At 40.6% G+C, this 26729-nt stretch overlaps 1 protein-coding gene across 1 annotated transcript in view; it reads left to right on the forward strand.

Annotated features, from left to right (window-relative positions):
• The first annotated feature begins 3739 nt into the window (after positions 1 to 3739).
• The window catches only part of RNF169 (ring finger protein 169), a 55921-nt gene continuing 32931 nt past the window's right edge, over positions 3740 to 26729 (forward strand). The window contains exons 1-2 of the mRNA XM_079789481.1: positions 3740 to 4256; positions 21993 to 22066. Of these exons, the coding sequence (XP_079645607.1) occupies positions 3764 to 4256; positions 21993 to 22066 (567 nt within the window). The 5' untranslated portion in view covers positions 3740 to 3763. The remainder of the gene's footprint in view (positions 4257 to 21992; positions 22067 to 26729) is intronic.

Consider the following 26729-nt stretch of genomic DNA (forward strand, 5'->3'; position numbering starts at 1 on the left):
AGAAGCTGGCGCCCCCAGCTGGAGGGAAGCGGGAGGAGGAAAGAGGGAAGGTTTGCGGTGCTGTGGATGAGGAGTGCTGAAGGGAGAGGGGTGGCATGGACCACGGGGAGCTATCTATCTAGGAAGACACTCTGAGAAGGATGGGGGGGGGGGGGGAAATTCGGCAGCACAGCAATCCTCAGACAGTATGACAGGAGGGGCAGAGCGACAGCGGCTGGAGAGGAAGCACGGGCAGGCGGGGCCGCACTGCTACCTGTCCCAGCTGGCATCCTGGATGGCAGCCTTCAAGTGAGTCCGGGAACCCTTCGTCCCGGCGGCCTGTGCTGCAGGGGAAGGCTTCGGGAAAGAGACAACACAGGACACGCAGGCTTGTTCTATCGGAGGCCGTCAGCCCAAGCTTCTCGGCTCGTTTTATAATTTACAACGCAGCCTTGACAAGCATTTTCAGGTGACACTTCAAAAACAACAAACCAATGTCTCGGGCAGAGTACTTTGATGCAAACAACAAACAGAATTTGTCATTGAAAAGAAAAGGGGAAATTTACCGAAAGGATACAAACTGTTGACGGGAAGGCTGGAAGGAGTTGAATACGGAAAACGGGTGATAACCCAGACAGGCCAGGCAGCAGGCACCACAACCAAGGTCATACGTCAGAAACACTCGGACCCGGCCACCACCCCCGGCAGGAACACCGACCTCCGAGCGGCCCATTGTATTTGAACACTCACTGCCTCTGTCGCTCTGAATAATCCTAAACTTGTCCATATGTCTTTGCAGCATTCTCTGAAGATCCAAAGTTCAGAGAGGAGCGGCCAGGCGGCTGAGCCTAGGTCAGATGTCACGTTCCGGCTGCTTCGGGTCAGGGAGACGAGTATCTCCCTGCTTCAGCCTCCCTGGTCTCAGCAGTTCGGCAGAGAATGGGGCATTCTCCCAAATAGGAAGAAGGCTTAGGTGCTGATGGTAAACGAAACGAAACAAAATGCCGACCACGTCCTCCCTTTTTAAGACTGCCTTTCCTTTTCTGTGTCAGTTGTCAATGAGGATCATAATCTCAGGCTTCTGGGCTTGACGTGTTAGAACCATCCCCGTCTCCCTCATTTCCACGCAGAGTGAATAACTCTCCAGGTTTCTTAGAGTGGCCTTGTCTTCTTTCACTGCACCTGCCTTTGTAAGACGACTTTGGCAGCAGCAATGGAGGAGAGAAGGGACTGGAAATTGGGAGTCAGGCTTCTAGAATGTTAGGGCTAGAGGAGATCTTTGAATTGATCTGTTGAGTAGATCTGAGGTGGGACTTTGGCATATGTGTGAATGTGTGTGTGTGTGTGTGTGTGTGTGTGTGTGTGTGTCTTTGTGAGGTGCACCCCAGGTTGGGAACTGCTGAGTTCCAACAGCCTTGCTTTAAAGATGAGGAGACTGAGGCCCAGAGGTAAAAAAAAAGTTACCTGTTTGACATTACACACAATGAGTTAGTGAAAGGGGTGATGGAGCCAGGACCAAGCCCAGATCTCCTGGCTTTTGAGAGAGCGCTATGCAGACCTCTTGCTTTTTCCCTCTGCAAAGTGACATTTCCTGTCTGTATTTGTCTCCGAGAAGGCACGCCACACTTCTGTGGCTCAGCTCCTCCAACAGCAAACAGGCTTCAGATGAAGAGCCCCCAACGGTCAGGAGCGACCCGCCCACTCCAAGGGCCCCGTTTCCGATGGTAGCTGGCTTGATCTCTGGACCACAGGCCTCCCCTGTCAGAATCTGGGCGAAGAGTCCTCGAGAACTGCCAGTGGGGAGTGAAAGGAGGAGGACCCCTGGACAAAGGACAGTGCAGCCGAGGCCATCCTTCTGTGTTTGGCAGGATTCTCACTGTCTGGGCCTCTGTAAACACAAGCCCTGTTTCAATTACTCATTGACCCTTCTTCAATTCTTGACTTGTTCTGTAGCCATCTGGTTCTCATCTTGGGAATCCACTTCGTTCTTTTTTTTCCTGCTCTCCGCCTTGGATTGGTTTACCACCACCCCAGGCACTGTTTCCGGACAATCCCGTGGAACCCGGGGCCTCTGATGCCTTTCCTTGCAATTGTGTTGCTTCTTTGGACTTTGCTCTCCTTACAAAACTTGTGTTTTCTTATGAAGATTCCCAAAAGGAAATGCCATTTTCTTAATGCCTTCCTGCTCCAAAACTACTTTAGTGCAAAAAAACAAACAACAACGAAAAAATAAAAATAAATAAAAAAACAAAGGATGGGAGAATTGCTAGAGCAGAGGTATATCAGAGGGGAGCCAGTCTTTCTCCCATACTCTCTGCATCCGGAATGGGGACTGGCACCCGATTCTGAGCACCCCCCAGTGACGAGCCCAGCTAGGGATGATGTGGTCAGAGCTGTCTTTTAGAAAGCAACTCCAAGAGCTGTGGGAGATGGATTGAAGGGAGAGAGGCTGTGGGCAGGAAGACAATCTATCGAAACTACTGCCATCGTCTAGGTGGGAGATGACGAGACCCGAATTGAGCAGCGGGGGAGGCATAAAGAGAGGATAGGTGAGAAGATAGCCGTGATGGTGGGAGAACGGACAGAACCAAGAAACGGATGGGTGTGGGAGATGATGGAGAAGTCAAGGTGACTAGGTTTGGAGCTTGAGGAATTGGGAGGATAGTCCCTTTAAGAGAATGAGGAAAAGAAGAAGAGCTGTTTTGGAAGGGGGGTGGGGAAGAAACAACAACACGGTGACTTCAGCTTTGCACGTCAGAGATGCAGACGTCCAAGATGACATTTCCTTGGGCAGTTGGACATGCAGGGCTGCACTCAGGTCCAGAAGCAAGTAACAACTTGGGAGTCTCAGCTGGAAGAACGCGTGCGCAGGAGGTGGGGGGGGGGGGGGGGGGGGGGCGGGGCAGAGTGGGAAGAGGCTGAGGCCTGACCTAGAGGAACACCCACATGTAAGCCCCAAACTAGGGGGGGGGGGCGGTATGTGTGTGTGTGTTGGGGGGCAGGGGGAGGAGACTCAAAGGAAGGAGTCCGAGAAAGAGCTGAGGGAATGAGAAAAACCGGGAAAGTGTTTTTCCAGCTAAAAGAGGGGAGCTCCAGGAAGGACCTGGAGAAGGATATGGAGATGAGGACTGACAAGAAGCTGTTATTTTTGGCCCTTAGTTTCACGTCACAGCAGGCCTGCTCTCGGTCACAAAAGCTACCCGCACGTCAAAGGAAGCCCGGAGAGAGACAGGGTTCTGGGTAATTCACATACTCCCCACGCACTTTAGCGTCAGTTTGGAGGCTCTTGCAGGATAAGTAAGTGTAATTACTTCAGAAAGCTTAGTATCACTCAGAATTCCCAATAAACCACTCAGTTCTCACCTTCCTTTGGGTGCATAAAAGGAAATTGCAAAGACTGCCGAAGGAGGCTGAAGACCGGCTATAGAAACTATAACGAACTAGAGGCCCAGTGCACAGATTTGTGCACGAGTGGGGTCGGGCCAGGCTGGGGGTGGGGTGGGGGGGAGTGGCTGCAAGCGGTTGGCCCGCCGCCCTGCCCCGCCCCCTGGTCAAACTCCCCATGGAACTCCTGGTTGAGGGGACAATTTGCATATTAGCCTTTTATTATATAGGATTATTATATAGGATATTAATGAAGTATCCCCTACCACCAACCAAGTCCAGGAAGAACCTTCTCCGGGCCCGCCCCGCCCCCTCATGAATATGCAGATGAGCCGCCGCTCCCCGCCCGCCCTCTACCCCTCTCCCTCGCAACTGGACTCGCCCTCAAACGGGAAACAAGATGGCGGCGGCAGGTCCGAGCACTCGGGCCTCTTCCGCGGCGGCCGCGGCAGCGCTGAGTCGGCGGAGCCGGCGGGGCCGCTGTGACGAGATGGCGGCGGCCAAGGCTGGGGCGCAGGGCCGGGCCTCGGGCCCCACGCTGCTCGTGTTGCCGCAGACGTTGCTGCAGCCCCCGCCGCGGTCGGAGGAGCCGGGCTGCGCCGGCTGCTTGGAGACCCCGGGGGAAGCGGCGGCCCTGCCTGGCGGCCACTCGCGGTGCCGAGGCTGCGCCCAGCGCGCCGCCGACGCAGCGGGCCCAGCTTGCCCGCGCTGCCGCGCCCGCGGCCCGGGCTGGGCCCGCCGTCGGGCCCGCGACGACGGCCAGGCCAGCGCGGAGGTGCCGGGCGAGCGCGCCCGCCGCCAGCCGGAGCGCTGCCGCCCGCGCCGGGACGGGGGCGCGGCCGCCGCGGGGCCCAGGCCGGAGCCGGAGCCGCGCGCCGCGCCCGCGGAGCCAGGTGCAGCCTCCCCTCCTCTCCTTGGGGTCCGGGGCGAGGCCGAGCGCGCCCGGCGCCCCAGCCCGGCCTGGTTCGGGGGTGGGAGGTCCCAGGCCCCACGGGAGCGGGTGCGGAGAGTTCTCCTGCGGTGGGAGCAGGGCTCTGCCCGAGTGCATGATCTGTTTCCGAATTTTGAACTTGGGAAAGAAAGTAGGGGGCTGGATGGATTTGGAGGGGCCCCTGCGCCCGACGTGAGCCAGAAGTTCGGAGGGAGCCCTCGCATTTCTTGGAACAAGTTAGGGCCAGGGTGGACCCGCGGTGGGAGGAGGGCGCTGAACTTCGGGGGCCCTGGAGGGCCCGGGGGTGCTCGGTTGGTGTTGGGTGAAGAGCTAGGGGTCGACTTGCTTGTGGAGTATCTGGAGTTTGGGAACAGGTTGAATTTGAGGATGTGATGGGGGCAGCTTTTCAGCCTTGAGATCAGAGCGAGTGAAGGGAATGAGCCCTTACGTGCAGTTTTCACGAAATCTTAAAAAAATGCATGTTCAGCACAGCCTGGCACATAGGACACAGCCAGTGACAGGGTTTTACTCGTCTCCCTACAATAACACTAACACCCAGCTCCAGTGGTACCCCGGGAAAAGAAGAAGCTGGATGGGGCTTCGAGGCTTGGGGAACAGATGGGCTGGCGGGGGCTGCTTTGATCTCCATGGCAGTGGAGTTTCCTGCTATCATCCTGGCAGTGAACAAGTTTTGGTCGGGACTGTTGCCTTCAGCTTTGCCTTTCTTACCTCCTGCAGCCTGCCCACTCTTGACCTGGTGCCCTGTTAACACACAAAACAAAACTGTTGTCGCTCAATTTAGGACTCTGGGACACACCCAGTCAACGCATCTGCTTTGATTAAAAAAAATGCGTACCTAGGAGATTTTCAAGAGACATAATCAGGAAAGCCTAGATATGTGCGCCTTTTTCGTTGGGAGTTGTGCCAGGTGTTATTTTCAGTAGCGGGAGAGGAGGCATTGCTTGTGTAGGAGAGTGCAGTCCCTAGAAACTACAGCTCCCAGGATGCAGCTTGTTTTGATTCAAGCCGTCAGACACCTGCCACTCTTTTATTTCTGCGCCTTGCCTTTCTGTGTTTCCTCTTTTAAACTTCACAACATCCTTATGGGATAGGCGCTTTTATTTCCATTTTACAGATGAAATGGAGGCCCAGAGAAGTTAAGTAACTTGCCTAGGAATGAAAACCATATCCATCTGATTCCTGCTCAAATCAGAGATGAAGGACTCCTCAGATGTCATCTAATTTGTGGATGCTGCGTGATGTCCTCATATGCTATTTAATTTGCTTCAAAGTCTGAGATTATGTCCAAATAATAAGACAGTATTTCTCTGGTCCCCGTATTAGTACTCTTGATTATATGGTCAAATAGGATAGAAATTTCTATTTTTATTTCTAAAACCTGGACTCCCTTGTGAAATATCCAGTCTGAAATTTGAATCATGAGGAGGAATTTGGCTTGATGATTTATGCAAACTTTTTCCCTTGAAGAAATTTATCAAAGTGTACCCGTGATTAAGGAGATTATATAAAACAAGATTCCAAATTAGGATATATTGAGTCACTTAGTATCCATTGAGTATCCAATTACTTTATATGTTTATATGAGTACCACAATGAAAAATATTTTTTCCTTAAATTTTCTTGTTGTTGGATCATTAAGTGTATATAATTACATGCTTATTAAATCAATGCATTATAGAAAAATATTGCTGGGCAGGAATTACCTTCTAGCTTCAGCAGGTTGTCTGGACCTCTTTAGGTTATATATAATATTTTTTTAATTTAAAAATCTAATAGGCAATGCATTCACATAATTTAAACAATGTAAGGAAGTATACAATAAAAGGTTCCTCCTACCCCATCTTCATTTCCCACTTCCACCAAAGATTCTTGTTTATTCTTCCACAATTTCTTTATGTTTATACATGAAAATTAAAATATATTTTATATTTTTATTTTTTTACACAAAAGGTTATATATTATGCACACTGTTCTGTAACTTGCTTTTTTCATGTAACAATGATGGAAATTTTTTCATATTAGTACATAGACAATTTCTTCATTCTACTCACAGTTGCAAGGAATTTCATTGAATGGGTATAACAGTTTACTTAACTGTCTGTTGGTGGACATTGAGGTTGTTTCCAATTTTTTACCATTATAAATAATTGCTTATAAAATTTTTACATAAGTGCATATGTGCATTTTTATGAAGAGGTAGCTTTTCTTAGATTCTCATGTGTTTGCAAAGAGAAGGTTAAAAGAATCATTGCTTTAACTCAGGTCCCTCATTCTACAGAAAAGAGAAATGAAGCCCAGAAAAGAGAGTGCTCAGCTACAGGTCATCGTGAGTTAGTAACAAATAAACAAGGGCTGAGAGGGTAACCCATTAATAAAGGCTAAAATATAGTCTAATTCACAGTTAAGTGCTCATAATGGCTTTTAATAGGGAAAGCTAAAAATACCAGTTTCATAAATATTTACATTATACTTTTAGGAGTGGGAAACAAACAGAATTAGCAATTTCAGGTGTATTAAGAAGTATTGCTTTTAGTGTTCTTTTGGCATAGTCAATTGATAGAAGAAAGGTCAGGCCTGCTTTCTATTACTGGGAATGAAATTTTGTAGTAAATACACTGGTGTTAAGTGAAATTCTTACAATTTAAAAATGTTGAAGCCTCATGGCTCTTTTGTATTTTTACCATCTTATTAAAAAAAAGGAAAGGAAGAGTTTGATTGTTGAAAATTTTGGTTGTGCAGGTGACATTTTGTTTTTTTGCCAGCTTCTTGGCAAGCTTTCAAGTTCAGAACCTTAATGATTCCTGTGTAAAATTTTTTATTCTTATACATATTGTCAATTTGCTTTTGGATATAATATCAGTTGGTTTGTACAACACTGTGTGTGAAGGCTAAGTGGTCATTTTAAGATGAACCCAGACTTCAACTTTATGTTCTTTGAGCATCTGCAGCTCATTGTATATATTGACGTACAAAGCATTTGTACCATCTGGAGCAATATCCAGCAAGTATGTAATGAATGCCTACTCTTTGCCAGGCACTGTTCTAGGTTTTTGGGAGACATTGAAGGTTGAAATATTCAAAGATCTCTCCCTTTTGGAGCTTATATTCTAAATTTAGAGACAGTCCTGATCCATTGATTTAAATAAAAAGAAAATTTACCACACAGGTGTACATAGGTAGGTTTGCAACAGTGTACAACAGTAACAGGCCCCATTGTTAATAATTAATGAATATTAAGAATTCATTTAGCCTTGTGATTTGAAATTAAGCATGCTCATTTTAAATTATACTGCCTTTGAACTTGAAACAAGACATTTTTAGGACAGTTCTTTTTCTTCTACCATGGGTAATCATTAAAGAGAAAAGCTAGACAAAGGATGATGAATTTTTTTAATTGGCAGTTTAAAATTTGTAACTATTTGTAGTATTAAAAGTGCATTTCAAAAATTGAATAGATTAAAAAAATTGAATAGTACCTCATTTATCCCTTCCCTTTATCCCACCCCAAACTCCTTGTTCACTTCGGATTAGCATTTATACATTTAAGCATTTTTCTCTTTCTGTGAAAAACAAGTGGTTCTGGTTTATTACTCAATTGGCAGACAATGTTTGCTATGTGTGCAGCCTAAATTGCATTTAGGACTAATGAATAATTAAGTCATGTGATTGTAGTGTAAAAGGACAGGAATTTCCCTGGCCTGTATGGATTTGTTTTAAAATGTATAAAAATGACTCAACTTCTTATTCTTACTGACTCATATTCCAGACTTTGAGAGTGTCCTTATGTGTTATACTAATGCAGGAAATATTTGCCATGTACTTGTGTGCTTTTTAAAACTCAGGATGAGATCACCTCACCAAGTAAGCATTAATCACCATAGAAGGGATAGTTCCATTCTGTAGAATTCAGGATTGAGCAGCAGGAATTTAGAAGGTATTCATTTTTGTTCATTCATATTTCTTGTCTAACTTCCAGTTAATCTTGGAAGAGTTGCCTACCTTGAATTTGTTTATATATAAGTTTACTTGCATGTAGGATGTAGGATATGTTTGTCAAATTTCATTTCACTAATTCAATGAACATTTTGAATCTTACATTTATACTGTGTAAGATAATACAATAAAAAGATAATGAATAAGATATGGTCCCTGTTCTTTAAGATTCCACAGTCTGGTTGGGAAAACACACCTTATCAAATAACAATACAAAGTGGTAAGTGAATGCATGGTGCCAACAGAGTATAGCAGCAATTTTCAACCTTTTTCGTCTCATGGCACACATAAATTAATTACTAAAATTCTGCAGCACACCAAAAAATATATTTTTTGCTAATCTGACAAAAAAAATGGCTATAATTTTGATTCATTCACACCGGACAGCTTTGGTTGTGTTGGCTTTTATTTTTTTTTTTAACCATTTAAGGGAAAAGAGGTCAGTGCCCCTGACTAAATAGTCAGGTGTTGCATGTTTTAAAAATTCTTGTGGCACACCAGTTGAAAATTGCTATAGAGTATATGAATGGGACAATTGACAGTCAGGAGGAAACCTGACGAAGGCATTTGAGCTGAATGTTGACAAAGGAGTAAGAATTCACCAAGGTAGGGAGGAAGGGATGGCCACGCCAGGCAGAGGAACCTGCATGTGCAGGCATACGGTACTTGACATGTTCAGAGACCGACAAGAAATTAAATACAGATGGAATGGGGAAGAAGAGAGATTTTTTTCTTCTACCATGAAGTTAGGTCATGAAGGGCGTGGCATGTCATGCTAAAAGAGTTGGGGACTTTATCCTATAGAAAGTGTTGAGGTCTTAAAGGTTTTTAAGTAGTGAACTACATAATCATAAACGTGCTTTAGAAAGATACTGTTGGTTGGAATGTGAAGGAAAGATGTAGCAGAAAGTGGAGGAGGGGAGTCCGGTCAGGGGGCTACTTCAGTGGTGCAGGCCAGAGGTGAGGAGGGGCTGGACCGGAGGAGCGCAGTGGCTGGGGGCTGTTTCCTTTAGTCCTTCACTTAGTGACCATTTGAAGGCCTTCTGTGTGCTAGGCATGGAGCTACAGATAGAAGCATGATTCTCTCAAAGTCAGTGTCGTTGGGAGGGTTGTATATAAACGTGCAACTGAAATGTGTTGTAATAAATGCAAGATATAACTGTAGGAGGGAGTATAGTATAAATAGAGCAAGTTCTGGAGACAGACTGCCTGTGTTCAAATTCCAGCTCTGCCATTTATAACTGTGTGTCATTGCCTAACCTCTCTGTACCTTAGTTTCCTTATTATGAAAATGGTGATAGTAATAGTAGCAAAATTGAAAGGTTAATTTTAAGACTGAATTATTAGAATGCTTAGCTCAAATGTTAGCTATTTTCGGAAAAAAAAAAAAAAGAGAACCCAGTTGCAGTGAAAGGCAGACACTTAGATTCGGTAAATGGATGATGGCAGGATAAGGATGAGGGAAAACAGTACTATATTTAAAAGCATAGGAGTATGAAACAAGGAATTTTAGGGATTGTAAGGAGGAGTGGTTAAAGTATAGAGTATTTGAGGGAGAGTGGAAGGAAGTGGAATTGGTAGAAATAAGTAGTTACTGGATAATAGTGGATTTTGGATGCCATGCTAAGGAATGAGGACCCACCAAGAGTTTTAAAGAGGAGTTCATCTTTGCATTTAGGGAGATCACAACTATGGGTGTAATGTAACAAATGCATTGGAGAGCCCAAATTCTCTTTTAGCAAGATGGCTGAGGTAAGCTGAAGGCTCTTCTGCTACAAATACCAAACAAAAAGCTGGGTGGTACAACACAACAATTCTTTAAAGTATGTTCCTGAGCGTGTAGGAAAGATAGGAAAATCTCCAGGTTCCAGAAACAAAAATGAAACTAAAACCCAAAACTTTAGTAAGCCCTGAACTCATGCCGTGTTGCCCTGGAGCAGGGTGAAGGGGTGGAGTGAGGAGTTATTTCTCGTTTTCTATTTCTAGCTGATTGCGTATTAACCAAGTGGAAGAAGGAACCAAAACTAAGACTTCTGCATATACCTGGGATCTGATGTGCTGCATCCTAGGAGACAGGGTGGGCTAGAGAAAAATCTTCCCACTGACACAAGTCAATAAAAAGAAATCTGTCTTGATTTGCCTGCACTTTATGCAAAGAGGAAATGGAAAAAAGCTTACCTGAGAAATTGAAGCATGAAACTTATGCCTCACTCAAATTTGGGATCTGAATTTATATTATATGCGTCAGGTATCCACATGTTGAGAAATTAATATAAAAGCTGGCTCCACACCCATGGCTCTGTGGTTGACCTATGAACCAGTAGGTCACGGTTCCATTCCCAATCAGGGCACATGCCCAGGTTGCGGGCTCAATACCCAGTGTGGGGTGTGTGGGGCAACCAATTGGTGATTCTCTCTCATCATTGATATTTCTATCTCTCCCTCTTCCTTCCTCTCTGAAATCGATAAAAATGTATTTTAAAAAAATAAAAAGCTGGCTCCAAGCTCATGATAACCCTAGGTCACCCAGAGAACAGAAAAACAAGACTTCAAGGGGAACTCCCATATCTCAGGCCACAAGGGATTCTTACAGAAGAAATAAGCCCAACTGAAGATGAATTTATAATTTAAAATTACACACAAGAAAAACAGTTTCTACCACAAATAAGAGTCAGCAGATAGAAAAAGATGATTATAGCTCCAAGAATTGGGATTGTAGAATGGCAGTTTGAAAGATAATTTAAATGAGCATATTTTAAGTGACTGAATATATTAAAGGATTAGTTGGCATCCAAAGAAATGAATAAGACTTTATGAAACAGGCACATTTGAAAAAGAATTAAACAATGAAAAATGCAGGTTAAAAAGCTCAGTGAATAAGTTAAGCATTAGTCTACAATACATAGATGAAAAAATCAGTAACCTGGGAGGTAGATCTGAGGAAATCCTAAGAATGCAAAACAGTTAAGATGAAGGAAGATATAAAAGGTCACGAAGACCCAACATCTAAATTCCAGAAGGAGAAAAATAGAATGAGGGAGATGTGGAATGTAAAGAGATGATGACTTGAAAATATTTTGGAATTAATAAAAAGACATGAATTTTTAGGTTTAAGACTCATGATTCCCTAGCAGAATTTAAATGAGCAAAACAAAACCTCACAGCTAAATACAATGCAATGAACCAAAGACACTATTAAAAGCTACCAGAAAGGAGCAACAGAATGTGAGCAGACCTCTCTTAACAAGAGAGGCCTGAGAAAAATGAAAGACTATCTTCCAAGTGTTGAGAGAAATCTGAATTTCATACTCAGCTTAGTTATTCAAGAGTGAGTGCAAAATAAAAATATTTTTAGATAAACAAAAATATAAGGAATTTATCACACTTTCTGAAAGAACTATTATACTAAACAAAGTACTTCAGGAAGAAAGAAATGTAACTTAGGGGATAGAGTAGGATACAAGAAGTCCTGGTGAACAAAAATTGGTAGGTAAACTTAGCCAACATTGACTACATAAAACAAAAATAATTATGACAATTTATGGGAGCTAAAACCAAAGTGGAACTAAAATACCAGTCAAGGATAAAATGTAAGCTGGGGATTGGTCAGCATTAAAGAGTTCTAATTGTCTATATATAGTTCAAGAGGAGGATAGAGATATTGATTAACTTTAGGCTTTCAGTCAGATGCATATTAAAAATTTAAGGGTAACCACTAAAAGAAAAGAAATATGATATACAACTTGATCTACTGTACACACATAGAATGATACACCTCCCAAATTAGAGAATACTAGTATATATTCTTTTAAAACAAATGTGGGACATTGACATAATTAAGCACAAAGGAAGTTTCAACAAATACTCAAGATTGATGTATAAACCATGTTATCTGACTCAATACAATACTATTAGAAATTAATAACACATATAATCAGTTTTCCCCACCTACAAGTCCTTGTTTGAAAATTAAAAAGCAAACCCCAAAACTTCTAAATAAAGTACAAATGAAAAACAAAATCATGGGAATTGGAAAATATTTAGAATTTAATACAGCTGAAGCCATACTAAGAGGAAAATTTAAGTGCCTATATCATATTTCATTGAATCTTAAGATGCTCTGGTTTATAAGATGAGCTATTATTTTCCAAATACAATGCTTTCCTACAGCTTAGACTTTTTAACTTTATACTTATAAAAGAGCTCATACATTTATTTAGATGTAGATTTAATATGTCACATGTATATATTTATAAAAGAAAATGAAGTAATGAATTAGAATACTCCTGTGACTTCCTCATATTCAGGATCTGATTCTTCTAAATCATTTTTTGACTGAGTCATAGATGTTTTTGTTTTTCTACATAGTATTGCTCAACCATTGAGCCACACTGGTCAGGTGAGACAGCACTTCTTAAAAGTCCTCCACAGCTGTCTCCAGCATCTTCTTTCAAACTTCTGGTTCCCAGCAAGTTTTGATGCTAATGCTTCATTGAGCTTGCCAGAAGGTAGCCACAAAAGTCTTTTAGATGAGACTCATAGCTCTTCCTCAGATGGTCTGTAAAGGTTTTATTGGTTAACATTGAGAGGTTACAATTGTCCAATCATGCCACCAGGGATAATTGGCAAATCACTATATAGTTTTTGTAAGCTGCTTCTTTAATTATCTTATGTTCATAACTGTGTAAGCAATGAGAGTGGCATCGTCACTGCTGCTGGCTGGCAGTGATTATAAGATTCCAATGGTAGGAAGCATCCCAAGTTCAGAGATGTTAATATGGAAAAATGTATGTCCTAGAATCTGTAAGGTACTTGAATTGAAGACTGAAAACTATTAAGTGGCTAACTGAAGAAGTTAGAAAACTCACAGCAGATTAAACCTAAAGAAAGTAGAAGATCGGAAAGATAACAGAAATTACTGAATAGAAAACAAGATAATCAAAACCAAATCTAATTGAGGAATTAACATAGAGTCTATATTATAGCCAAGTCTCTGGCAAAATTGGTCAAGGAAAAAGAAAAAGCAAGAAGGCATATATAATGTTAGGAGTGAAACAGGTAATACATCTCTAGATAAGATAAAGATTTTTAAAAGCCCATAAATGTAGAATATGGCAAACTTGATGCCCATGGATTTGAAAAATTATATAAAATAGTCAATTTCCTAAAAAAATATAACCTGACTCAGAAATAAGTAGAAAATGTGAATAGAAATGAACTAAAAAAACAAATTGAGTAAATAGCAAAATCTACCCACTAAGTAATACATGGATACAATGAGCTAAATTCAGTTTATGCAAACTACAGATGACCCATTTTCTTCCACAAATATGTGAAGAAGAAAAAGCAATAGAAGGGAAATCTGCAGTTTAAGTGTATGAACTTATTTGGATCCTGATTTGAAAAACTATAAAAACATTTGATTGGAATTGAATATAGGTTGGATTTTTTTTATTAAAGGTTATTAAGTTTTTGAGTGACAGTAGTTTTCTGGTTACATATTTTAAAAGAATCCTTTAAGAGAGAGGCTAAAATGTTTCTGGGTAAGATGATATGATATCTGGAATTTGTTTCAAAATCATTCAAAGGGAGAGGGGGCAGGTAATGATTAAGGGAATAGATTTAATAAGATTGGCAAATAATTGATTTTTTTGGACTCTTTAATTATTTAACACTGGTTATTCAACTATGCTGACACCAATACCTGTTTTAATTAATATTTATAATAGTTTAATATTTGATAAACAGTGTGTTCCAAAATGGTGTTAACTGTTCTTAGCCACTAATCGTCCTTATTGATAAGTTCTACTTTAAAAATAGTTCCTTTCTGCCCTAGCTGATTTTGGAACACATTGATTATCAAAAATTAAACTATTATAAATATTAAAACAGGTATTGGTGTCAGCATAGTTGAATAACCAGTGTTAAATAATTAAAGAGTAAAAAAAAAAAAGTACACTCCAGTAACATGCCGTCATATATTTGAATTTGGTAGATGACAGGTGGCATTATAAGTCATTTGTGGATGTTAAGTTTGTATATTATTATAGCAGAGAGGGAGAAATCAATGGTGCTGGAGAGAGGGGGGGAAAACTGAGTGAGCTATGTTCATGAAGAGGTGAGAGAAATGAGATCTGGAACACCAAGGGGAGATTGATCTTTCACTGGAATAGGGGATACTTCTCCCATTCTGGTGACTAGGTACTTATTACTCTCTTATTTTTGGACAATTTTAAGTTTAAAAGTTAAGTTTTCTAGTGAATCAAAATCTGCTTCTCCAGTTTCAGTATTTATTTATTTATTTTTAATATAATTTTATTGATTTCAGAGAGAGAGAAACATCAACGATATGAAAGAAACACTGAGCGGCTGCCTCCTGCATGCTCCGGACTGGGGATTGAGCCCACATCCCAGGCATGTGCCCTGACCTGGAATGGAACCGGTGACCTGCTGGTTCATAGGTCGACACTCAACCACTGACCCACACAGGCTGGGCCAGTGTTCAAGTATTTAAAGGTCATGATTATTTCTGCCTAAATTTTTAGGTTAAAGTTCTCAAATTCATCTCTTTGGTCCTCTTCCTCCCTTTCTCAAGATTGTGGTCAGACCACATAGAGTTCTTGGAATAGAGTCTGCTTTTTGAAACCTTTTGACCTTTTGTCACCTATGATACTCTTCCTTCTTACCCTCCTGTCAAAGTATTCATCTTTTAAACCCAGGTGAAACAAGTGCTCTGTGAGATTTTTCCCTCACTCAAATATGAGTCACACCATCCTTTGTGCCACCACGTGAGTATATGCATCTGCCATGTCAGTGGATTTTAGTTCTGCGTTTGTCTGTCTGTCTCTGGCAGTACACTGAACTCTTTGAGGCCAGGGATTATGTCTTTGTGTAGTCAGCACTTAATGTGGTACCTAGAATGTATTAGATACTCAGTAAATGTTTAATGAAGGGGAAAGATTCCTAAAAAAGACCTTTAAGTTTTTGGTCCTATGTCATAATTTCTTTACCCTTCTGGTCATCTTTAACTATGCCACTCAGAACTGACCCATATACTTTAAATAATGGCTGACTAATGCCAGGTATAATGCAGCTTACTGTGTCTTCATCTGGATGCTAAATTCTTATTAATACTACCAAAAATTGCATTGGCCTTGCTCATACTGAATTTGTAGAAACAAAGTTGCTTCCTCCCCTCCCCCCCGCCCACATGAACTGCTATTAAGCCAGTTTTCCTCATTACATGTCTGTACAATTAAATTTTTAAGCCTGAAGATAACATATAACAGTGAACTTATTTCCTTCAATTTTATCATTTCTCTTGTGCTTGTCTAGTGTTTCATTCTATAAAATCTATAATAATAAAAGCGTAACATGTTAATTAGACCAGACAGCTGAACGACCTTCCGGACATCCTCTGGACAACCTTCCAAACGAAGCCGTGGCTATGAGGGCCGAGCTCCTTGCACGATTTGCACGAATTTCGTGCATCGGGCCTCTAGTCTATATATAAAATAGAGAAATATACTAATTAACAGGGACATTGTAATGGGTTGGCCGGACAGGAGGAGGTTGCACACGCAGGGTCGGGGGCAGGGCGGCAGAGGCCTCCGTGCACCTGCGCTGGGGATGGGGCTGATCAGCAGCGGCCATGGCTGCTGCGGGGGCCGGAGAGCGAGGCAAGGCCAGACTGGCGACTGGAGGGTGGGCGGCGCCTGCAATTTCGAATTGCGCTCTGGGCTCCTAGTTATTATAATAAAACCGCAAGCCCTGGCTGGTGTGGCTCAGTTGGCTGGAGCGTGGTCCTAGACACTGAAGGGTGTAGTGGGTTCAATTCCCTGTCAGGGACCATACCTGGGTTGTGGTTAGATCACCGGACAACCAATCTCTTGTTCTCTCAAGGTAACGTTTCTCTCTCTCTCCCCCCACCCCTACCTTCCCTCTGAGATTTGTCAGTCTGTTTCATGCTTCTATGTCCCTGGATCTCTTTTGTTCATTAGATTCCACATATGAGTGAGATCATGTGATACTTGTCTGACTGTCTTATTTTGCTTAGTATAATACTCTCTGGTCCCTCCATGCAGTGTCAAAGGGTAAGAGATCCTTTTTTATAGTTGCATAGTATTCCATGGTGTAGATGTACCACAGCTTTTTTATCCACTCATCTGCTGATGGGCACTCGGGCTGTTTTCCAATCTTAGCTATTGTAAATTGTGCTGCTATGAACAGAGAGGTGCATACATTCTTTCTGATTGATGTTGCAGGTTTCTTAGGATCTATTCCCAGAAGTGGGATCACTGGGTCAAGTGGCAGTTCCATTTTTAGTTTTTTGAGGAAACTCCATACTGCTTTTCATAGTGGCTGCACCAGTCTCATTCCCGCCAGCAGCGCGCTAGGGTTCCCTTCTCTCCACATCCTCACCAGCACTTGTCATTTGTTGATGGTAGCCATTCTGACAGGTGTGAGATGGTACCTCATTGTTGTTTTAATTTGCATCTCTCTGATGATTAGTGACTGAGCATTTTTTCATGTCTCTTGGCCATCCTTATGTCCACTTTGGAGAAGTGTCTACAAACATTTAATAAGTTTTTTTTGTATCTGGGCTGTAACATTTTGATTAGTTCTTTGCCAAAGGATAGTTTTATTTTTTTTAAATTTATATTTACCGTTGTAAGTATTACAGATGTCTCCTTTTTCCCCATTGACTCCTTCTACCCGCCCTCACCCCCTACCCCAGGCCTTTACCACACTATTGTCTGTGTTCATGGATTATGCATATATGCACATAAATTAATCTCTTCCCATCCACCCACCCACCCACCCCTGCCTTCCCTCTGAGATTCCACAGTCTGTTCCATGCATCTGTCTCTGAAGCAAAGGATAGTTTTAAAGAACAAATAGTGTAAGTTAATGCAGTAGTAATCTGTGGTGTTTATTATGGTACTTAAGTAAGCAGTCTTAACATTTGATGTTAATATTTTATTAGATTTTACCTTTTTCTCTGTGAACTTCCCCTTCTTCCCAGGTAAACACTCTATGTTACCAACTGTAAATTGTTCCTTGTCTTGGGCAAGTGGGTCAATGAGCACTTGCATTAGTTGGAGACAGTTGGTACTTGGCTGTCACCTGCACTCTTGGAGAGTTAGGGATAAACCAAAAAACAGTACATAAAATAGAAACCACTTTGATTTTAAAACACATTTGTGGTTCACTCCCTATGTTTCTACCTTTTTACTGCTGGTATGCTTAATGTAACATTCAGATTTCTCTTTTTGCATACTCCACTTGACAGTGGTTGTTTGGAAGATTAGTTGGTAGTAGGAGCAGGTAACCTTGAGATGAACACGGATAATGGCCCCTGTTTCCTGTGTACCCCTGCACTTAGGTATGTTTTGTCTCTTGGTGTTCTATGCAGCACTTGGGTGTTTAGTTTTACAACTCTTTGACATTCTATAGTTGTTTCACGCAAATATATTTTTCTTCCCTAGTAAGATTGTAAGTTTCTTTAGGACTTGGACCATTTGTGTTCGACCTTTATTATCTACCTTTCTTGACTTTCTTAAAGGAATAGTCTCTACTTTTGTCTTCTTCCTCATTGCTCATTCCTCTTGAGCAATGGTTTCTGCTTTCATGATGAGAGTTTTACATTCTCCACTGCTTATGAAGAACGTAGATTTTGCTTCTGGCTGTGATGGAACAGATTGAAGCAGACCAAAACTACTGCTGAGAATAATTAGAAAAGCCTGACTTAGAAAAAAGTCTATACGAAGGCATTGGTAAGTTGCCAAGGCAGCCAGGACCTTCAGACATTTGTGGGTTCTGGCAAAGGGAGAGTGCAGCTATTAAGAAGCAGAAGAGCCAGCACAGCTTTCTTCATGGAGCTAGAGATTAAAAAAAAAAAAAAAATTGTGGTTCAGGGCTGCCAAGGCAACCAGAACTTGAGAGGCCAGATGCCAGAGAGAAAGGAGGTGCATCCCCCTCCCTCTGCCCCCTCCACCTGCTTTTCTCTCTGGAGGCATTTGCTGAGTCTTCAACTGCGCAGAGTAAAAGGCTAAGAGGTTTCACAGAAAGATACTGAAAAGCAAAGCATTTTTTAGCAGTTCCTCAGTGTTGAGGAGAAAAAGTTAGGACCTTCTAAGGAAGGTAGGCTTGGTAAACACCCCAGACTCATTTGGACCCTTGAAGGGCTACAAGCCAGGGTAGAAGGAGCTTTACAAGCTTTGCAAAGATTGCAGCCTGCCTTGAATCGCTCATGTCCCGCCCCCATTCTAACTGCCTATCAGAGAACACGGTGAATCCTCTGTAGGAATATAATATCATCCAGAGCCTCTACAGTTTTTTATACACAGTGAACGACATTCTAAGAAAATTTCCAGGTAAACCAAGAAACCATGTCAGGCATAAAAACAGACAGTATAGAAATATATTCATAGTATCATTTTATCTGATAATTTATTCAATCAGTCTCTAGTTGAAGGACAGGTTATTTCCAGTCTGAGTGATTTGCAGTGAACATTCTTATATGTACATCTTTGTACATCTGTATGATATTTATCTTTAAGATAAAGGATGCCCTTGCTAACTCTTGCCTTTATCAAACATTTTTTAAATCTTTGCCTACTGATACATAAAAGCATTTTGGTTTAAAAGGTTTTAATATCTTGAAATATGAATGAAATTTAACAGATTTTAATATGTTTATAAATAATCTAAAATGTCCTTTGCCCATTTTATATGGCTTTAAAAAATTATTAAAGAGGTCATTAGGCTTTTAAATTATCAAAGAGGTAATAAGACATAGTGAGTAAGAACACAGATCCTAGAGCTAGATTGCCTGGGTTTAAGTCATATAGCTCTTTCCCTTACAGCAGTGTAGCCTTGGGCAAATTAAAGGCTCTGTGCCTCAGTTTCCTCATTTGTAAACTGGGGATAATAGTATCTCCCCATTAGATCATTATGAATATTAAATGAGTTAATAATTATACAGTCCTTAGAATTGGGCTTGGTATAATGTGATACATAACTGCCGGCTATCATAATGGTGCTGGTGGTGGTGACAGAGATGGAAATTAGCTAAAGAGATTTTTTTATTGGCCCAAGGGCAAATAGCTCGTCAGTGGGCGTATTCAGATAAAGGCCTCGTCACTCTGCTGCACTGGTGAGTTGAGCCTACAGAGTAAGAAACTCACACATAGTTGTCAGGGTAGCATCTTCCCATTAACGTTCAGTGAGGTTCTTTTTCTAATTTTGTATTGAGTGTGGATGCTTTGACAGTGAATGACACTTCATTCCTGAGGGTTTGGTGCAATTAGCAAAATGTTTGTCTTGTAGTTTGTTTTGTTTGTTTGCCTCTATTAATATCCAGTAACCACGCCCCAGAGAAAATCCTTTTTAGGAAGGACCTTCAAGGAAGTATAGCTGCTCCTACAGTTTACATTACACTGAATGCAATAGTCAGCTTAGGTTACTAGCCACAGGTCTGTGTCATTCTTAAGGCATCATATTGTTAGAGTTCCCCTTCCTGCTAAACATCATAGTCAGAGGACAGACATCAAGAAAGTACTTGAACCACTGGATTCATTTACAAATACCAAAACATTCAGCATCTCCATGCCACCGGAAATCCTTGCTAGCACTTCTCTGTGAGGTGAAGGAAGGGCGAGTGGTTGTTTTTGGGACTAACTCCTCTGGACTAAGGTTCTTTTGGCATCTTGTTGTTCTGCTTATTATTATTTTTTAAAATAATTTGTTTTGTTTTTTTAGCTTCACAATGAAATTGAGAGAAAGGTACAGAGATTTCCCATATACTTCCTGCTCCCATACATACATAGCTTCCCCCATTATCAATATCAGGATGGTAGATTTGTTACCAAGGGTGAACCTACAATGATGTAAGCACCCGAAGTTCATTAAATTCACTTTGAAATGTTTATTAAGAAATAAGTTCATAAATAAGGCCAAGTAGGTACTCCACATACTGACTGAAATCTTACTATGCCTTGACTTATTTGAGAGTAACAAAAATGAGCAGGGGTGCGGGGGAGTACCAATTTACATTTGCCAAATACTGCCCGGATGGACGGGGGTGGGCAGCGCACAGAGGATTCGTAGGCAGAGAAGTGCTCTGTACAATATTATAATGATGGATACATGTCACTATACATTTGTTAAAATCCACAGCACGTACAACACCATTGTATAGTGGATGAAGGTGATGGAATGTCTTATCTCCCATACCCAGGGTCTAACAGTTCTCTAGTACTTGGTAGACCTTTAAGTTACTGTAATTCTACGTCTGCCTTAGATGCAATGTTTCTAAGTATCTTCCACTCTTCTCAGATGTACTAAATAGGAGTCTTTGTAAAATAGTTGAGACAACTGAAAAATGACTAAGTCAGCTTTTCTGCAACAAGTATTTATCAAACTCAATGGGATGTAAAGTTATTAGAAAGTCAAAATAAATACTGTTTCAATCACTGAATAAATACATAGGGGAATTTAGAAGTGTCATGTACACTTAAGGAGTTTATGTGTACTTTCCCCCTCCTTTTTGACAACATTTAGAACTTATCTTTTATTCCTGTTCTTAACTTGGATTTTAATCATCTATTTATATAACCAACATGTATTGTGTGCCTTCTATGGCCTGAGTATCTCGGATTCAGAATTTTAGCTAAAAAAACCAACATAACAGATTAAAAATATTATATATATATATATATATATATATATATATATATATATATATATATATTGTAACTAGGGTCAAGAGACACAGTGCTTTAGAAAGATGGTTATGTGCAGTCTCTGGAGAACCTTGAATGACATGTTGAAGAGTTTTTACTTTTTGGCAGATCAAAACTACTTGAAGTCTTTGAGGATAAAAAAAAATCTGGTTATATACTGGAAATATTTACAGACTGTGTATAGGAAAACAATCTGGTGACAGTGTTTAAAAAATAGAAAAATACAGTATTATGAATAAAACTTTAGCTCATTTAAAATGTTACTTGGTAACATTGAACTAAGACCTTTAAATATAGTTTTTCCTTAAAGTCTTTTAATATGTTAACTTTACCAGTCAGGCCCTTCCAGACCACTCTATATAAAGTAATCTTTTTCTCCCATTTTACATTTGTTTTCTTCCATAGCACTTAGTACCACCAGTTGTATTATATATACACATTTATTTGTTTTTTGACTGTTTCCCTTCACAGATTGCAAACTCCATGAGAGCTAGGACCTTATTTGTTCACTGCTTCTCTACGGTGCTTAGAACTGTGCCTGGTTTACACCCTTTAATAATTATTTGTTAAATGAATGAATGAATATTCAAGTTAGTATGACCACAACTTTTAATGTAGTTTACAATGTGGGGACAGCAGTAGGATGAGGAGTTGGTTGGTTCCTTCCTAGAACGTCCTATTTAAAAAAGCATCTTCTTGCCCGGCTGGTGTGGCTCAGTGGTTGAGCTTCTACCCTATGAATCAGGAGGTCACGGTTTGATTCCTGGTCAGGGCACATGCCTGGGTTGTGAGTTAAATCCCCGGTGTGGGGCATGCAGGAGGCAGCTGATCAATGATTCTCTCTCATCATTGATGTTTCTATCTCTCTCCCCCTCTCCCTTCCTCTCTGAAATCAATAAAAAAATGTTTTAAAAAATCTTCTTTTCCCTTTCTTCCAGAGTTTATATTCAGAACACCAATCAAATTAAGCAAGCCTGGGGAACTTCGTGAGGAATATGAAAGCCTGAGAAAGGTACAGTATACATGTTATCATGCCATTCATTTTTTAAAAGTAAATTAAAATAATGGCATTAAAGAATGCTTAGTGGGAGTTTTGGTTTACACTAGGGGTTTTTTAAATTTACAATACAAAGCCTGTCTTTCTCCACTTTACTTTATACGAGCACAGTTAGATTGTAGCTATAATGGAAGTAGAGTAAATCTTAACTAAGAACTCCTTCTAAGCTGTCCTTTCAAAGATGAAAGTGTAGCTCATAGCGCCTGTCACATACCTGCTGCAATAACTGGCCACCAAGAGAGGTATTCTTGGCATTTAAATGTTAGTTAAACACTAACGTTCAAGCTTTAATAATAATAGCTTGTATTATTTTTCCTTATGTTGCAAGGTTCTTCTAATTGCATGTAACTGATATTATCTTTTATTGCTTTTACTCTGTTAAGTACTCCAGAATAACTGTAACTTAGGCCAGTAAGAGGGTAATGAAATAATTTCCTAGAGAACCTTCACCCTTGGGAAAGCTTTTACCTGTGTCCACATCATCTTATTTTGGATGTTTTCAAGCTAATTGTCTGGGAATCACTTAGACAATTAAGACTTTTAAAAGGCTAGTAATAAGAAGTATGTTACAAGATCTGTATCATCCTTCCCCAGCCCTCTTCCTGCAGCACCATCTCTTCCCCACCTTCATAAATGATTAGATAATCATTCTACCTGTGGATATTTACTATTTTATAAAGATGAGTAATCCACTTAATCTGAATCAGGCATCTTCAAACGCAGAGGCGAGACAGTAAGATTATTTGTAGAATTTTATATTGAATAAAAAAAATCAGTATTAACAAGGCCATGTTAAAAAGATAATAGAAAACTGTTCTTAATTACTATACATTCTTTGACCCTTTTAAAAAGGAGGATGTCATATGCTGAGTTGGGCCATCATTCTCTTTTAATATTAGTATTGTGAGGGTTTTTTTTGTATTCTGTGTTTTAAAAAAATCACTTACAAAGCTTTTCCTACATAGTAAGAAATTATTCTCAGGGCCACATCAAAATAACCACAGATTCCTCTTAAAAAAATTCTAGAATATACAGATACTTAGTTCTAATGTTCCTTTTCAAAAACATAGCCCTGGCTTTGACTCAGTGGTTAGAGCATTGATCCTCGTACCAAAGGGTCTGGGCTCGATTCTTGGTCAAGGGCATGTGCCTGGGTTGCAGGGATCATGGAGAATATGGTTTAAAGCTATTGGCTTGAAGATAAAGAGAAAACAAGGAGTTAGAGATAGAAAAAGGAGTTAAAGCAGAAGGCATAGTAAGAGTAGAGGTTTTTATAAGCCTTGAGAGAAAAGAAACCTTGAGTTACTTTTGTTCCTCTTAGGAGGGAGGTGCAGGAAGATGGTTTTAAAAGGGACTGATGGCATAATGTTGAAGGAAGCTAGGACATTCTCATCATGTATAAAGTGAATTGTGTTTGAAAAACACCTGTGTTATTTGGAATAAATAAAAGTTAACTATAGGTCCTTCTCCCATGGGATCTATACCCAAATACCAAAGTTATCCTGCATTCATTGTACAACCTGGAAAATGAAAATTCAAGTCATAAAATCCAAAGTCACTAATGGCACATCCATACAATGGAATACTATTCAGCAATAAAAAGGAATGAATCATTGGTACATGTTACCACATGGATGAACCCCAAAAAGATGATAAGTGAAAGAAGCCAGATACAAGAGACCATGTATTATATAATTCCATTACAGAAAACTAGAGGCCCAGCACGCATGAAATCATGCCCGAGTAGCTCACTTCCGCTTGCCTCAGCTGGCCACCCCACCCATCGCCGCTCCTAGCTCGCTGCCCCGCCCGCCCACCATGAGAGCCGCTGCTCGTTTGGTCGTGACGGCGTTACGGTGTGACGGCCACGGGCCTTTTATATAAGAGATGTTCAGAATAGACAAATGTATAGAGAAAAACAGATTAATGGTTGATTGGAGTAGGGGGTAAGAATGGGAATTAATGAAAAATGGGTGTGAGTGATTTTATTATAGTAGTGAACATTTCTAAAGCTGATTTATGGTGTGTTCCCCAACTTGAGAAATTTACTAAAAATCATTAAATTATACACTTGAAATGGATGAGTTATATAATATGTAAAATATGCCTCAATAAAGTTGTAAAAAAAATTTAAAGGCACTAGACATTTTATGGAGACCTTGATAGAGAAAAAGATGTCTCAGAGTGCATATTTTCTGGAACAAAAGAAATATATAGTTATCTGGGTGAATCTCTAGGGGAGGAATATCTTTAACCCTTTGCACTCGCTTGCTTTTTTCTCGATTCCTGCTACCGATGCTAACCGTGTCGAGTCACACTCGACATCCGAGTGCAAACGGTTAAAAATTGGTACTGAGCAAGGGATGGTAAGTGGAAATGAACTCTATAGGACTCCCCATTACTAATTTGATGTATAACATATTACTAATATATTTTTTATTTAGTATACTTTATTATTTTGTGTAAGTGGCAGTAAAAACCTTTATATGGGCTATAAAAAGTTAACAAGAAATTTTATTCCCCTAATTCTGGTTCTTTTAAAAGATGTTTCCTTAATAATCATAGATTATCCTACCCAAGGGATAGTTATGCCTACCGAGGTTACTATGGATTTCTAAATTTTATGATTCTATGAATAGATTTATATTTTTAAGTCTGTTTAAAATTTTCTTCCTGCCATATGTCAAAATTGTCTTTTTTAAATTAAAAAAATAATGCAGGAATATGCAGAGCGAAAGGTGAATGTTTCTCTTTTCCTTATTTTCCAGTCTCTTCCTAGGTCCTTACACACACACACACACACACACACACACACACACACACACACGTGCACAAAGCAGGATAAGAAAAATTAAGGGGAGTGGAAGGGACTGTTTTATTTTTGAATTGTTTTTGTGTTTGTGGACACAGCTAGTCAGTAGAAGGGACTGTTTTAGATAAGGGTGATCAGGGAGGTCTTTCAGAGAAGGCACCATTTAAGTTGAAGCCTGAAAGAAGAGAGGGCGCAAGCCAAGTTAAGGTATGAGGAAAGTGCATTCCAGGCAAAGGGAGCAGCGAATGCAAAGGCCCCGACACAGAAACAAGTTTGGCTTGTTGGAGGAACAGAGCAGCCAGAGCTGAGGGGAAGGATGGCATGGGGACTTGGTAGGAGATGAGCTGGGAGAGATAGAAGAGCCGGATCAAAGAAGGCCTAGTTTACCTGGTAAGGAACCTACATTTATTTAAAATGTGATGGGAAGATAGTAATCTGGCTTATACTTTTAAAAGTTTTCTGGTTGCTTTGTGGGGAATAAGCTGTAATGGGCCTAAGAAGTTAGGAATTGTATTTACTGTGAATAATAGAGTCCACAAAATAATGACTCAAACAAATTAGAAGTTTTATTTTTATTAAGTAACAAAAAACTGTAGGTAGGCAGTCCAGGACTGATATGGCAGCTCCATGACATCAGGGATTCAGGCTCCTTTTGTCTTTCTGTTTCGACATTTTCAAGTGTACCTATCTCATTGTGCGGTAAGTGGGCAGATCCTTCTCTAGGATCACATCTGGACAGAAGGCAGAAAGGCGCATGCCAGCTGCCTTGGGTCCTTTTAAAGAGCCTTCTCCAAACGCTCCACCAGTGACTTCACTTTTATTTTATATTCCAGTGCCCCTGGCTTCCTGTAGTTGCCAGGGGCATCGGCAGCATAGTGTTTTACCTGGGTGCGTTAGCTTGCTAAGTGGAATCAGGGTTCTCTTATTAAGGAAGGATAGAATGGATATTGGGTGGGCATCTAGCAGTCTCTGCCTCATGGATCAAGAATGGAAATAAGACCAGTTAGGACATGTTTGGAATAAGGAATATGTTGAGTTTAACCAGGGTTAGGGTTTTGCCAGAAGTATGTTGGAGGGAGAGATGTAGTGTACTATAAGGTGTATACAAGGAAGTTGTTACAGTTTTTGGACCATGGTTATTTAAGGAGGGAATTGAGATACATGATAGTGAAAGAGCCGTAGGACCCATGGACTGAAAGTTTTAGTGGTGGTAAAGAATTGTAAAAGTAAGGATATTAGCATACAAGTAAAGCTGGAAAGCTAGGAAGTGATGGTCTAAATGGGAGAGGCTTAAAAGTGAGACTGGGAAGAGAGTTAGTTATTGGACGTGACAAGGTTTAGGGTATGAGCATGGGAGTGTGTAACTGAAGTACGATGGAAGAAAAGATTTATTAGAAGGAGGTGAAGGAACTGAGAGAGTATACTGATAATGAAATCTTCAGGAATGATCACTGAAGTAGTTGGAGAGAAACTTAGATGATAAGTTTTTCTGTGAATCAGGGGACTTGACAGAGAGGTAGGTAGGCGACTACCATAAAGAGGGGTCTTGGGTATGTCAGTCTGATGGTAAATACTTGAAAGAAGCTTGGATTTTTGATGAATAATATGATCCATTGCTTTTTTCACTAACAATATGATTTTTTGGGGGGGGGGCTTTTATATAGATACTTTTTCATCTGAATATTTTATAGTATAGATGAGGCATAATTCAATCATTCCATTGTCATTGGTCATTTAAATTGTTTCTCATTTCCCCCAATTTAAAAGTTATGCTGCACTGAACACACATCAACATATATGAGCAAA

This window comes from Cnephaeus nilssonii (genome assembly GCF_951640355.1).
Source record: "Cnephaeus nilssonii genome assembly, chromosome: 13".
Taxonomy (NCBI): Eukaryota; Metazoa; Chordata; class Mammalia; order Chiroptera; family Vespertilionidae; genus Cnephaeus; species Cnephaeus nilssonii.